Consider the following 13,214-nt stretch of genomic DNA (forward strand, 5'->3'; position numbering starts at 1 on the left):
GGGTGCTGCCTGGCCTGCAGTGCCCCCTGCTGGCTTCCAGGGAAGACACAGGACTGTGCCCCAGATAAATTCCAGACCAACTGATGATCTCGGCTAAAAAAAGAAAACCATAATAGTGCTATAATAAGACATCCGAGACTATTTTTATGATCTTGGGTAGGGAGCGACCTTTCTAACTGCAACAGGACACCTAGAAGCTGCAGAGGGACATATGGATAGAGTTGACCTGAGCAAAATTAAACACAGATGCTGAAGACAAAGCTCAGAGGCACCAGGGAGGAGAGGCATGACTGAGAATGATGGGGGGAGGAGAGTTAGGGAGTTAGCAGGGGGGCACAGAGGGCCATAATGACACAGAGCTCAGTGATGGTCATTTACAGGGCCCCCTGGCCAGGACACAGTCCCCAGTGACTCCATGAATACTAATCCAGGTGTGCCGTGGAGGCATTCTCTAGATGTGGTACATCCACGGCCAACTGACTTCAAGGAAATGACCCTTGACGGTCTGCGTGGGCCTCATCTAATCAGCCAAAGACCTTAAGAGGGAAACTGAGGTCTCCCTGAAGAGGAAGAAGCTCACTGGCAGAGTACAGTGTTGGTTCCTGCCCAAGCCTCCGGCCCGCCTCACAAATTTCAGATTCAAAAGCCCCACGACCACATGAACCAATTCCCCGCAACAAATCTCTCTCTCTCTCTATATATATATATATATACACGTATATATGTATACATATATATACAAAAATACACACACACACCCCCCCTACTGGTTCTGTCTCTGTGGTAGCACTCTCACTGATAGGAGCTCCTGCAAATAAACAAGGAAGATGCAAAGTACCCCTTCGAAAAGCAGCCCAACTTTGCAGCTGGTTTTCACCCTCTCTGGAGGTGTGAAGGGGAGAATGAGGCAGGCCCCAGTCCCCCACAGACAGGGCCAGAGTCGCACACACAGGCCTAGTGAGACAGCCAGAGCCACAGGACAGGCTGGAAAGGGGAACTCATTCTTCTAGCACCTTCTGTGCACCAGACCCCAGTCAGGCCTTTTCCAGTGGGTGCAGTGGACAGAGGTCAGGGGCTTTGGTGCCCAAACGTCAGTGTTGTGACCTCCCTTGGCTGCCTCATCAGGGTCACCCCAGAGTCAGGCACATGGACATGCACAAGAATGGGCGGCCAAGTATGGACCAAAGTGTAAACCTCCGCCTGGGAGCGGCCACAGTGAGTGCCAGCAACACTCCCCCATCTTCGGGAAACAGCACCCTTATTTTTCCCTTTGAGGAGCCCTCTTTTCCACTCTCAGTCTGTGTTGCTGGACAGAGCCAAGCCCCCTCCCCAAATGGTTTAGGGATGAGCATGGGATGTGGTGTGGGCCAATGCGTGCTGGCTTGGAACTCTCCTGGAGCAACTAGGAGTAAGGACACTGTTATGCTAGGGCTGCCATGCAGGTGGGACCAAGCTGACAAATACAAGAGTTGCCCAGAGCCAGCCAGACCTGAAGCAGTCCTAAACCCTCACTCACTCTTGCCACACCTGCTCCTACCTTTGGCGGCCTCAATGAGCACCTTCAAGCCTCCATTCTCCTGCACGATCATCTTGGCATGGTCATGGGCACGGCCGAAGGGCACACGAATGTCATCATCAAAGGTCATGATGCGTAGGGCCCAGCAGGCCTCCCTGACCACGTCGGCGCAGCGGCTGTGCCGGGCAATGGCACCAGTCAGCAGGGGTAGCACACCGGCCTTTACCAGGCTCTGCCGGTTCTGCTCGTGCTTCAGGCAGGCGTGGCGCACACAGCGGATCCCCGAGCAGGTCACGTTGGCCGAGTCAGCATTCCGGGCCAGTGTGGCCACCAGGAGCTGCAGGCCCTGCGTGTCCAAGAGGTCGGGCTGGCCATCAGTCAGGGCTGACAGGGCATTGAGGGCCTGGAGCAGGAGACCCTGGTCACCTGCTGCGGCCAACTTCCAGGTGGCGAGGAGGATGGGGTAGGCCCCCTTCTCGGCTGCCAAGAAGCGGCAGGCCTTTTGCTGCTTGCACTGCTCGCAAAAGCGGGCGAGGTGCGCTGACACCTCCTGGGGGTGAGAGCGGGCCATGGACTCCTGCAGGTCATCCAGGGCCTAAGGGACATGGGAGAAACCTCAATGTCAGCTCAGTCCAAAGACGGTCACAGCGACAGTGCTGCACCCCTGTGGGATTCCCTCGTGTGGGATCTGGGCCTTGGTGGAAGTTCTGTGGGGCTAGTTCCAGCTGTGTGGGGCAGCTTCCACACCTGTGCTTTTATTTATTTATTTTTTTAATATTTATTTATTTGGCTGTGCTGGGTCTTAGTTGCGGCATGCAGGATCTTATAGTTGCAGCATGTGGGATCTTTAGTTCCGGCATGCGAACTCTTAGTTGTGGCATGTGAGATCTAGTTCCCTGACCAGGGATTGAACCCGGGCCCCCCCGCATTGGGAGCATGGAGTCTTAGCCCCTGGACCACCAGGGAAGTTCCCACTGAGCTTGAGAGGCCATGGAGGGAGGGAGGGAGAGGGAGAGAGAAAGAGAGGGGCCCTGCCATCTCAGTGTCCCTGACAAGGAGCCACACACACGAGTACAGACATTAAACATTCTAGCTCTAGCTGCCATTGCATGAGAGGCCCCCAAGTGAGACCAGTGGAAGAAACATCCAACTGAGATCAGTCAACCCAGCAAAATCATCAAAAACAATAAAATGGCTATTGTTTTGGGTTGTTTGTTGTTTTTCGGCCATGCCACGTGGCTTGCAGAATCCTAGTTCCCCGACCAGAGATCGAACCCGGGCCCACAGAAGTGAAAGCACGGAGTCCTAACCATTGGACTGCCAGGGAATTCCCCTTGGGTTGTTCGTTATACAGTCATAACTAACTGACATACCCACCAATGGTTAGCTCTCTAAGGAAGGTGAAAGCCACCCTTACCAGTCCTGCCCATATCATATACCTCCTGTTCATCTCTCTCATTCACTCCACAAATATTTACTGAGTACCTGCCAAATGAAACCATGCTGTACACACGGTTGGTTTACCCATGTTCAACTCTAAGCCCTTGGGGAAAAAGCTTATAATGAGAGAAGACAATTTGAATAGGGCACACAAGTCTAGTGGCCACTCAATGCCATGACCTGAGGACCTGTCTCAGCTTGAGCCCAAGATGAACCCATGCCCCTGGAGCTTATGACATCATTTGCATCCAGCCCTGGTGAGGGTGGGTCTACAGATACCATCAGCCCGAAGTGCTTTGATTTGGCCTCGACTGCCATGAAAGTCAAGAATGCCTGTCAGCCAACCCTCGCTGAGCTCTGATTTGTGGACTTAACTAAACATATGTTATGATGAAACAGAATATTAAGAAATAGATTAGGGCTTCCTTAGTGGCGCAGTGGTTGAGAGTCCGCCTGCCGATGCAGGGGACACGGGTTCACGCCCCAGTCCGGGAAGATCCCACATGCTGCGGAGTGGCTGGGCCCGTGAGCCACGGCCGCTGAGCCTGCGCGTCCGGAGCCTGTGCTCCGCAACGGGAGAGGCCACAACAGTGAGAGGCCCGCATACCGCAAAAAAAAAAAAAGAAATAGGTTAATTGGCCCAACATTGTAAATCAAATCTACTTCAATAAAAACGAAAATTTTTTAAGAGGTGAAAGAAATAGGTTAAAACCTATTTGTGTGTGTGACTTGAATAGACATTTCTTCAGAGAAGATACACAAATGGCCACTAAGCACATGAAAAGATGTTCAACATCACATCATTAGGGAAATGCAAATCAAAACCACAATGAGACACCATCACGCCCATTAAGGTGGCTACTATGAAAAGAAAAACAAACAGAAAATAACAAGTGTTGGTGAGGATGTGGAGAAACTGGAACCCTGTGCACTATTGGTGGGAATATAAAATGGTGCAGCTGCTGTGGAAAGCAGTATGGTGGTTCCTCAAAAAATTAAACCAAGAGATCCAGCAATTCCACTTCTGGGTATATACCTAAAAGAATTGAAAGGCAGAAAGGCAAAAGGCAGAAACAACTCCAGTGTCCATCAATGGACGAATGGATAAACAAAATGTGGTGTAGCCATACAATGGAATATTATTCAACCATACAAAGGAACACTATTCAACCACAAATACTACAACACGGATGAACGTTGAGGACATCATGCTAAGTGAAATAAGCCAGTTCCAAAAGGACAGATACTGTATGATTTCCCTTAGGTTCACATCCACGGCTGTCTCCCCCTCCTGCTTTTTTTTTGGGGTGGGGGGGAGGTGGTCCATGCTGTGTGGCTTGTGGGATCATTTCTTCTCTTTGGATCTCAATTTTCCCATCCTTTAAATGAGGATGATAACCCTACCCTCACAGATGTCTTTGGATGAATAACTGAAATGGCATGAGGAAAGCACTTGGCACAGAACTGAGTCCACAGCCGGTTCTCAATGAACACTAGAACCTTCTGCTGTTTTACCAACAGTTTACCAGTTTGATGGATGACCTTAAATAAAGGACTTAACCTCTGTGAGCTGTACTCTCGTTGTTTGGGTCACTGGAAAGCAAGGTCAGGCTCTGGGCCTCCGTTTCCCCAACAGGAAGCCAGAGATGACACCACCTACCTTGCAGGCCAGTTTGAGTGCTAAGGGGATGGGCTGTAATGTGCCAGTAAAGAGTCGGTGCTCAGTAAGTGACAGCCTTACTATGATTGCACTCTCTTTTCCTGGGATTCCTGTCCAATTTTCTGAGCAAATTCAGTGGTTGGGAGGCAGAGAGAGGCTCCTCCAGGGGGCCGTCTACCCCAAGGCTCCCAATACCAAGACAAACATGAATGCTGTCTGCCCCTTATGTCTGGAGTGCTACCCACTCCCCGTCCACTCTAACAGCTCCAATCCCAGAATGTGGCACGTGGGTGGGTGGACAGATCACAGTGGTCCCTGAGAGGCCCTCTGACGTGGACTCAAGGAGCCCTGGCTGCACACTCAGGCTTGCCTGTGCTTGCTGAGTAGGCTCTGACCTTCTGAATCTGTGTCTGCCATCTGGGAACCAGGGAAAGGGTGCCCCCGACAGAGTTATGAGGTGATGCAGGACCATGCGTGTAAGGCCCACGTGGGCTGCCCTCTCCTACCTGCAGGATGTCATGTGTGGGCTCCTGGGGTCCATCTGCAGAGACTTTCGGCGTCGTCTTTACAATGTTGCCCAGATCAACCCCTGAGGGGGATGGGGAAGTCAGGAAACAAGTGACAGCCATCATCCCCATGGGCCTGCTGGAGTCACACCTCATGTCCCTTCAGCTGGGACCACCTACTCTGGAGGCCTTCAGGGATCTGCCCAGCTCCCCACCCCACTCCCTCCCTGCCTGGGCAGGGTCCAGCAGCCACGCCCACACGGGGGTGTGGGGTGTGGGGGTCTTTGTACCTTGGCCCCAGCCAATGGGAGCAGAGGAGTAGTGAAGCTACACACCAGCACCACAGTGAGGGACACACTCTGTCTGGTGGGCTGAGAAGGGAGGGTAACCCATGGCCTTCTCCCTTGGGGCTCCCATTGTTCTTCACCCTGGCTGCATCCCCAGCCTCATTTGCCCCCCCAAAGGAAGCCCCCACTGTGCAGAACCTGTCTAGGTGCCCCACCAGCCCCTGTCCAGTGTCTATACACTACTCTGTGCCCGGGACACCAGCTTCTGACGTCGAACGCTGGATCCCCAGTCTCCCTTGCCCTCTGGCGTCTGACTGGGTTTGGCCAATGGGAAGCCGGACTCAAGATCAGGGGCAGGAGGAGTGGGAGGGCAGGGTGTTCATCCCCAGCGTCCTGCCTCTGCCTCTATCAGACGACTCTCATCCCTTGCCTTGGCCTGTCATGGGAAGGGGGAGGTCCCTGCTGTGGCTAGCAGGGTCTAACCCTGCCCACATTATTGCAAAGAGCTCCCTCTTAACCACTCTCTTCCACGGCCTGGCTGGAGCATGTCACCTGTTTCCAGAGGCTGGTGACCAACACCCCTTCTGCCTCCATGAACTCAAGCTGGGGTGCAGGTGGGGCAGGGAGACAGGTGGCCCTTTTTCTCGGGAGGTGGTCAAGAAAAGTCTCTTCAAGGAAGCGACAGTTAAAATGAGACCCACCTTGAAGGACCCAGCCCTGCAGATGTCAGGGTAAGGTCCAGGCAAGTAGAGGGTGGGCTCCAGCGAGGTGGGAGAGGGTGGCCAGCATGCCTGGGGCAGAGTGTAGACAGAAGATAGTGCCCAGGGCTGTCATTGCCAGGAGGGATGTGGTCATGGCAGGATACCACTCTTTTCACATTAAGAGCCATGGACTGGAGGCAACTCTTGGGCAAACAGCCAGACCAGCGCTGAGACAGAGCCACACCACCCTACCTTGTGATTCAAACTGCTCCACGGCCTCTTTCACTGCCTCCTCTGGCCCCAGCTCAAACTCCTCGATGTTCTCGCGAACGGCTGCATCAAAGGTCTCCTGGGTGATGTGCTTGGAGGCCATCTTCATCTCCTCTGTGTGGGGTCAAGGGCACCCAGTAGTTGCTCCCAAGCTGAGAAGGTGAGACGTAAGCATCATCAAGGGTCAGAGGGCAAATGAGAACCTGGCTACCACTTAGGGAGCATCTACCAAGGGGCCAGAGCCTATAACCACCCTGGAAAAATTCTTACAACCTGAGTCACAGGAAAGGGTGATCTCCCAACATCCACAGAATATCTAAAAGTACAGACAAGGGCAGGTAGTTCAGTATATTTTATCTAAAAAATGGGAAATGTTAACATAATGTATGTCCTTATAGTAAAAAGTAGTAACAGTAAAATAAATATAAAATATCTTAATAATATTATATTGTATGTTGTATGATTATAATATACTATAATATTACAATATAAACAATATTATTCACATATTACTCTATTATATAGTTATGTACTTCAAATGTACTTATCTAATGAAATATGTTATGATAGCATACCATTGCACTAATAAAATATAAAATAAAAAATGATATTAAATACTTATTTAATTAAATAATAACAATAAGGGCAGTCCACCTGCTGATGCAGGGGACACGGGTTCGTGCCCCGGTCCGGGAGGATCCCACACGCCGCGGAGCGGCTGGGCCTGTGAGCCATGGCGGCTGAGCCTGCGCGTCCGGAGCCTGTGCTCCGCAACGGGAGAGGCCACAGCGGTGAGAGGCCCGCGTACCGCAAAAAAAAAAAAAAAAAAAAAATAACAATAAGTAATGTTTATTACTGTTACTATAAATATTTATTATTACTAAATAATAATAAATAAAAAGAAAAGTAAATCAAAAGCTAATAGAAATAGTTACCTGTAAGGGGAGGTAGAGAAAAGGATGGTGAGAGCAGGAATAGAAGCTGCATTATTCTCTCTTAACATACCTTGTTTTACAGGTTTGAATTTGGAACTCAACTAAATGCTTTATGTGATTAGGAAAAGAAATACGCCAAAATAACCAAAATAAAAATAAAAGCAATCCCTAAAAATCAAGAGCAAAATGAAAGTCATGAACCTAACAGTATTTCTACGTGGATCAGATCATTTCATGCAATTTTTTTTTTTTTTTTTTTTTTTTTTTGCGGTACGCGGGCCTCTCACTGCTGTGGCCTCTCCCATTGCGGAGCACAGGCTCCGGACGTGCAGACTCAGAGGCCATGGCTCACGGGCCCAGCCGCTCCGCGGCATGTGGTATCTTCCCGGACCGGGGCACGAACCCATGTCCCCTGCATTGGCAGGCGGACCCTCAACCACTGCGCCACCAGGGAAGCCCATTTCATGCAATTTTAAAACACAGTGATATGACTGTATATTCTTACTGGGATCTACCCTAACGATAAAACTGCAAAAGAAAATCTTCAACAGTTTTCAGTAATCATATTATTGGAAACCACATTAGAAATATTATTCAGAAACAGTTATAGATGTAGCAAATAAGTAATAATGTTTATATCATTAGGAATGAGCATAAAAGAAAAAAGATTCTAACATAAAATCAAAGAAGTAAAAACTCAGAACTCCTAAATTTGAACTGGAAATATGATATGAACTCATGATGCATTTTCTCTTGAGCAAATAACCAATTTTCTATTAATATGAACTGAAAATGCCTGGAGGAAATGACACCACAGCAGCAATGAGCAGCACCCTGAATACCAACTGTGGTCTCTAAACACCATTTCCCACCAAAGAAGCCAGGGCTCTTGGAGTAAGAGTTGATTCCAGGTCTGGGCAGGAAATGGGCCAGAGAAGCCAGGAGCATCAAGTGAGACCAGAAAGCAAAGAAGCTTCTGAAGACCACTGTGGTCATAGCGCGTGGTATGGCCAAAAATTAAAAAAATGAGAAATACATCACTTTTCAAACTTATAGTAAAGTTGCAAGAATAGTACCAGGAGCACTGTATAAGCGGAAGGATCTCCTAGCTTCACCAATTGTTAACATTTTGCCGTGTTAACCTATGTGAGTGAGTGTGTGCCTACGAGTGTGTGACACGTACATCATTTGAGAATGCGTTCCAGTCATGGGACCCCTTCCTCCTACAGATGTCAACATGAAAAGGACACTCTCTTATACATTCACACAAAACTGAAATTTAACACAAGAAATTTAACACTGATACAATGCTATTTTCTAACATATAGCACACGATGGACTTTCTTGATTGTTGTAATATCGTCTTTTAAAACAGTTTTGTTTTTTTCTGGTCCCGAGTCCATTCCAGAATCATGCACCGTAGAAAGCACAGAAAGTGCATTAGGGGGACAAAGGCACATGGGGGCACTAGGATCGTGGCATGGGAATGTGCAAATTTGGGCTGTGAGGGAAACAAGCCACCCATGCCCTCACTTCTCTTTGTGGAGGCAGCATAGAATGTGACTATTCTATCTGTATTTGTGCATATGCTTGGGCTGGGGGTCATGGGGAGGACAGGCTCCAGGGCCAACCAGGGGGGCTCAAATCCCCAGCCTTACACTTAACCTCACTGTTGGTCAATTCTCACGCGTGACACAGGGACAAACACAGAATCTACCTAGAGGGCTGCAGTGAAAATTCAACCCATCAATCTCTACAAAGCACTTAGAACAGGATTTGGCACAGAGCTCAATAAACATCACCTAGTTGTTCTTTTCCTTTGTTGCTTAAGAGGTAATTCAGCCAGTTTACTGGGGGGTGGCAGACATAAGGCATCAAACACCTCACCTCACTCCCTTGCAGATATCCCCCTCTTTGCTCTCCAGAACAGGGAGCCTGTTTAGGGATTGCTAAGGATTTCCAAATCAAAGGTGGAGGAAAAGAATAAGGATTTTCTGTTTCAAGATAAAGAATTTCTCACTGGGGAGCCCAGGCTGGTGGTGGTGGGGTGCTCCTGGCCAGCTCTGAGGGGCTGGATGCTGCTGGAGGGACTCTGCTTTCTGGCTCTGCCACCAGACGTTGCTTCTGCTACTCTGGCCACGCTTCAGACCCAAGTGGGCCATTGAGGAGTGGCCACTCGGTCACAGAAGCACAGTCCTAAAGGGGAATGTCATTGTGCCTACTTTAAGGATGAGGACTCTGAAGGCCAGGATCCTATCCTGTCTCATTAACACTTTACCTCCACCTACGTCCTCTGCGGAGCTTCCACCAGCCCTTCCAGGCCGCCTCCTCACGGGAGCCCTCCCTAGCTACTCAGACAGAGTCTGTGTACTCTCAGTACCCCCGCACCCTCCCCACCCCAAGAATCTCCCTCTGCTCAGCCCTGAGATCCCTGAGCTGGGAAGGTCAGTGTCTGGCTCTGGAACCACCACTTAGGACAGTCCTTCAGGGTCCCCTGGATCCAGCACAGACCTGTGGAGGGCAGGGACAGGGATGAAAGTACAGCTCATGAGAAAGATGGTGTTTGGGAATGGTCATCTGGGAGCCACCTGGCGAACAGGCCAGGCCAGGAGAGGAAACAGCATTACCGACCCCCACGCTGCGTCCAAGGCATGCTGAGGGGAAGGGAATTATCAAGGCTCTCAACTGACAGCCTGCTTCCCTCTCTAAGCCATGGTTCTGCTTATCAAGAAAACGGTGCCCTGACAAACTGGGGACCCTGAATGATTCATCTTTCTCCACCTGCCACACCCACCCTGGTTCAGGTGGCCTCACCTGTTTCCTCCCTGCCATACCCTGTGCCTCTGTGCTCTACAAGGCAGCCAGAGGGAGACTTGAAAGCACAGAGACCGCCTCATTCACCTATTCAAAATCCTGCAGTGGCTTCCCAACCCTCTCAGAACAAAACCCAGTTCCCTTACCAACACTTTCCCTACCTACACCTTCTCACCTGGGCTTCCCCGCTTCTTTCTCATTCTTCCCAGCTACCCAAGGGACATCCTTCATAACCACTTTGTTTAAAGCAGCCCCGCTCTCCTACCGCATCGCTTTTAGTATTTTAATACTATCTCAACATGGAACAAAATGATTCATCTATTTATTTGCTTTTACTGTCTAGTCTCCTCCCCAATGATATTTAACCTGCATGAGAGCTGGGGCCCGTTTTGTTAAACACCTTCCCCCCCAATGCCTAGGATGGGGCCGGACATGCAGCAGGCAGTCAGTACATACATAAGTGTTGAAAGAATGAATAAATGAAAAAAAGCGAAGAGCAGGGAAGTGGGTGATTTTGTCCCTGGGCGGCTTCCGTAACGATCTTTCATCACCCAAAACCAAGTCCCAGAAAGGCGCGCCACAAATCACTAGTCCGACCCCGCGGCGTCCACTCCCTGCCTCGCGCACGAGGGGGCTCGGCGGCCACCGCTCCTCACCCGGTCTCCGCGGCCACGTGGGGAAACGGTGAGGTTCGCGGCTGTCACCGGCTGCGGCGCCTCTGGTCCCTTTCGGCCGCCGTACGTGCGCAGGCGCTTTGGCGCCGCCTCGCCTCGGCCTCCCTCAGCCCTGTGAACTGCTCCCGGGGTGACCAAGGGTGACCGTGAGTGCAGGTAAAGCCGAGGGAGCCAACAGGTGTGCGGCGGCGGCGTCTTTGTCTCCTTTTTCGGGCGGTTCCCGTTGCCGCCACTCCAGGCAGCGAAATTTTTTTACCTCAGGAGTGTCCGCCCTGAAGACGGGGCAGTGCGCCTGCGCAAAAGGGTTTGGCGGCGGCTGCCTGCGCCTGTGCATCAAGGCTCGGCGGCGGCCTGCGCCTGCGCGGCGCGGCGCTGCGGAGACCGTTGGCTCATTTGCATGTCCCCGCCTCGCGCGGTGGCGGCGGCGGGTGAGGAACCTGAGGCGGCGGTGGGGGCGGCTCCGCACGCGGTGGGCTCTGGGTGAGGTCCGGGCCAGGGCGTTGTCGACGGATGGGCCCCGGGGTGAGGGCTTTGGGCTGGACCCCGGGAATCCCGGGTCTCCACGATGGCGCAGCGGGCTCAGCCCTTGGCTGCGCGGCGGCCGCGTCGCGTCCGGGTCGGCCTGGGGGGCTGTCTGCGGCCTGCCGGGCCCGACGCCCCCTTTTCTTAGTCCTCGGAGGCCGGTAGGAGGCAGGCCGCGCCCGAAGGGGTTCATTCGTTCGGTCGTTCATTCATTCAACCTGAGCCGGGAGCGACCCCTCTGGTGGGGCGATAACGGCGGCGGGGCGCTGAATCCGGCTCTTTGCCATTTTTAACTGGTTCCGTCCCCACAGCGACCCCCATCATGAGCTGCCCATTCCATAGATGGGGAAGCGGAGGCACGGAAAGGTTAGGTCACTTGAATTGATCTCGGGCCACCTGGCCAGGAGACCCTGCCCTTCGGTAGTAGAGAACAAGGGAGCCCCGGGAAAAGGGCTGAAGGATAGTAAAAGGGGGTGATGGTTATAAGAAATGACTATAAGGCAGGGGAAGACTTGGGTTTTGAGGCTGGAGGTTTCAAGATGGAAGGGAAACCTTGGTGGGTAAGGACACTGCCACTGGATTGCTCAGTGTTGCTTCTCAGTCTTTTTCTACTCAGTCTTCAGGGCTTTGTCCCCACTTCCAGTGCCCTGTTTTTGCCAGGTTTCAGTCTGGGCTGGCTGACCTTGGATGGGTCACTTAGCCTGAATCTCCCTTTTGCATTTTTGTGTAATTTCATTCATAATAGGACCCACTTCTTTATTGGGTTCTTGCAAGAAGTAAACGGCATTGTGGGAGTCCCTCCCCTGCAACAGAACCTGGCACAGAATAAGTAAGCTCTGTCAGTAGGTCATCATCACTGGTCAGGGATTTCTCCACTCACTCGTTGAGACACCTCTCTCAGAGGGGAAGTTAGCACTCAGAGCCTCTTCACCATGTCTGTGAAAATAGGAAAATGGAAATGGGAAAGATCACATCTTTCCTAACCACCATTTGCAAGGGTTATGCTCCTACTGCCCTACATTGTTGTGTTTAGTTATGTGTGTTGCTTCATGTAGTCCTTCAGCAACCCCGGAGATAAGACTGCTTTTATAGAGCTTCTTTTAAGGGACTCTGGGAAAATGGGCTCAGAGATGCAAAATAAATTATCCAAGATCAACATGCTTGTCTTACTCCTTCTCAGCCAATACACACCTGTGAGGTTCATGAGGGCAGAGCCCCCCTTAAAATAATCTGGCCTCCCTCTGAAGTACCATGCCAGATTATGGATTACTGCCTCGTTACTTTGAGGATTAGGTGAAACAGATCAGACTCTGTGAGAATTAGTTGTCATTCTTAGTGTCTTTCGTTTCCCACTTCTCCCTACAGGTCAGAGAAACATGGCAGCAAGGAGAATTGCCCAGGAGACTTTTGATGCTGTACTGCAGGAAAAGGCTAACCGATATCATATGGACCCCAGTGGTGAGGCTGTAGGCGAAGCTCTTCAGTTTAAAGCTCAAGGTAAATTAAAGTGCCTGTTTTTTTGGGGGGGATGGAGCGTGTGTTTAGGGTTGGGACCAGACCCCAATCTGCAACTCCTCAGATCCTACCTTCTTATTTGTTAAGGGGAGAGAAAATTTTCTCTTGGTCCACCTGTCATGTCACATCATTATGTAGAAGGAGGAATTGTCATTATCTCGAGGTTCTTCTCCCCGGGCACCTTCCGCCACCTAAAGACGAGTTCTTAAATAAACCTCCTGGCTCCATCCCCACCATTGCTACCCAGGTTTGAGCTCTTATCAGTTCTCACCAGGATTATTGCAATAATCTCCTCCTGAAAGGTCTTTCAGCTTCTGGCTTCATTTCCTCAAATCTGCTTTCCCCACAGATCTCTTTTTTTTTTTTTTTAATTA

At 50.9% G+C, this 13,214-nt stretch overlaps 2 protein-coding genes across 6 annotated transcripts in view; one reads left to right on the top strand and one right to left on the bottom strand.

The window, feature by feature from the left end:
* ARMC6 (armadillo repeat containing 6) overlaps positions 1-11,072 on the bottom strand; it is a 14,450-nt gene extending 3,378 nt beyond the window's left edge. The window contains exons 1-4 of the mRNA XM_060008006.1: positions 10,786-11,072; positions 6,363-6,532; positions 5,123-5,205; positions 1,812-2,111 (exon numbers count right to left, since the gene is read on the bottom strand). Coding sequence (XP_059863989.1) covers positions 1,812-2,111; positions 5,123-5,205; positions 6,363-6,489 — 510 coding nt within the window. The 5' untranslated portion in view covers positions 6,490-6,532; positions 10,786-11,072. The remainder of the gene's footprint in view (positions 1-1,811; positions 2,112-5,122; positions 5,206-6,362; positions 6,533-10,785) is intronic.
* Positions 11,073-11,171: 99 nt separating this feature from the next.
* The window catches only part of SUGP2 (SURP and G-patch domain containing 2), a 30,690-nt gene continuing 28,647 nt past the window's right edge, over positions 11,172-13,214 (top strand). For 2 of the 5 annotated variants that reach the window (XR_009518899.1, XM_060008001.1), the window contains exons 1-2: positions 11,172-11,231; positions 12,691-12,822. Coding sequence is in view for 4 of the 5 variants with exons in the window: in XM_060008001.1 (XP_059863984.1) it covers positions 11,201-11,231; positions 12,691-12,822 (163 nt within the window). In the remaining variant the exon portion in view is untranslated. Of the gene's footprint in view, positions 11,284-11,490; positions 11,567-11,646; positions 11,692-12,690; positions 12,823-13,214 lie in introns of those variants that run through there. The other 3 variants (XM_060008004.1, XM_060008005.1, XM_060008003.1) reach the window with 3 other exon arrangements.

Source organism: Delphinus delphis, chromosome 3 (assembly GCF_949987515.2).
Source record: "Delphinus delphis chromosome 3, mDelDel1.2, whole genome shotgun sequence".
In the NCBI taxonomy this organism is placed as follows: Eukaryota; Metazoa; Chordata; class Mammalia; order Artiodactyla; family Delphinidae; genus Delphinus; species Delphinus delphis.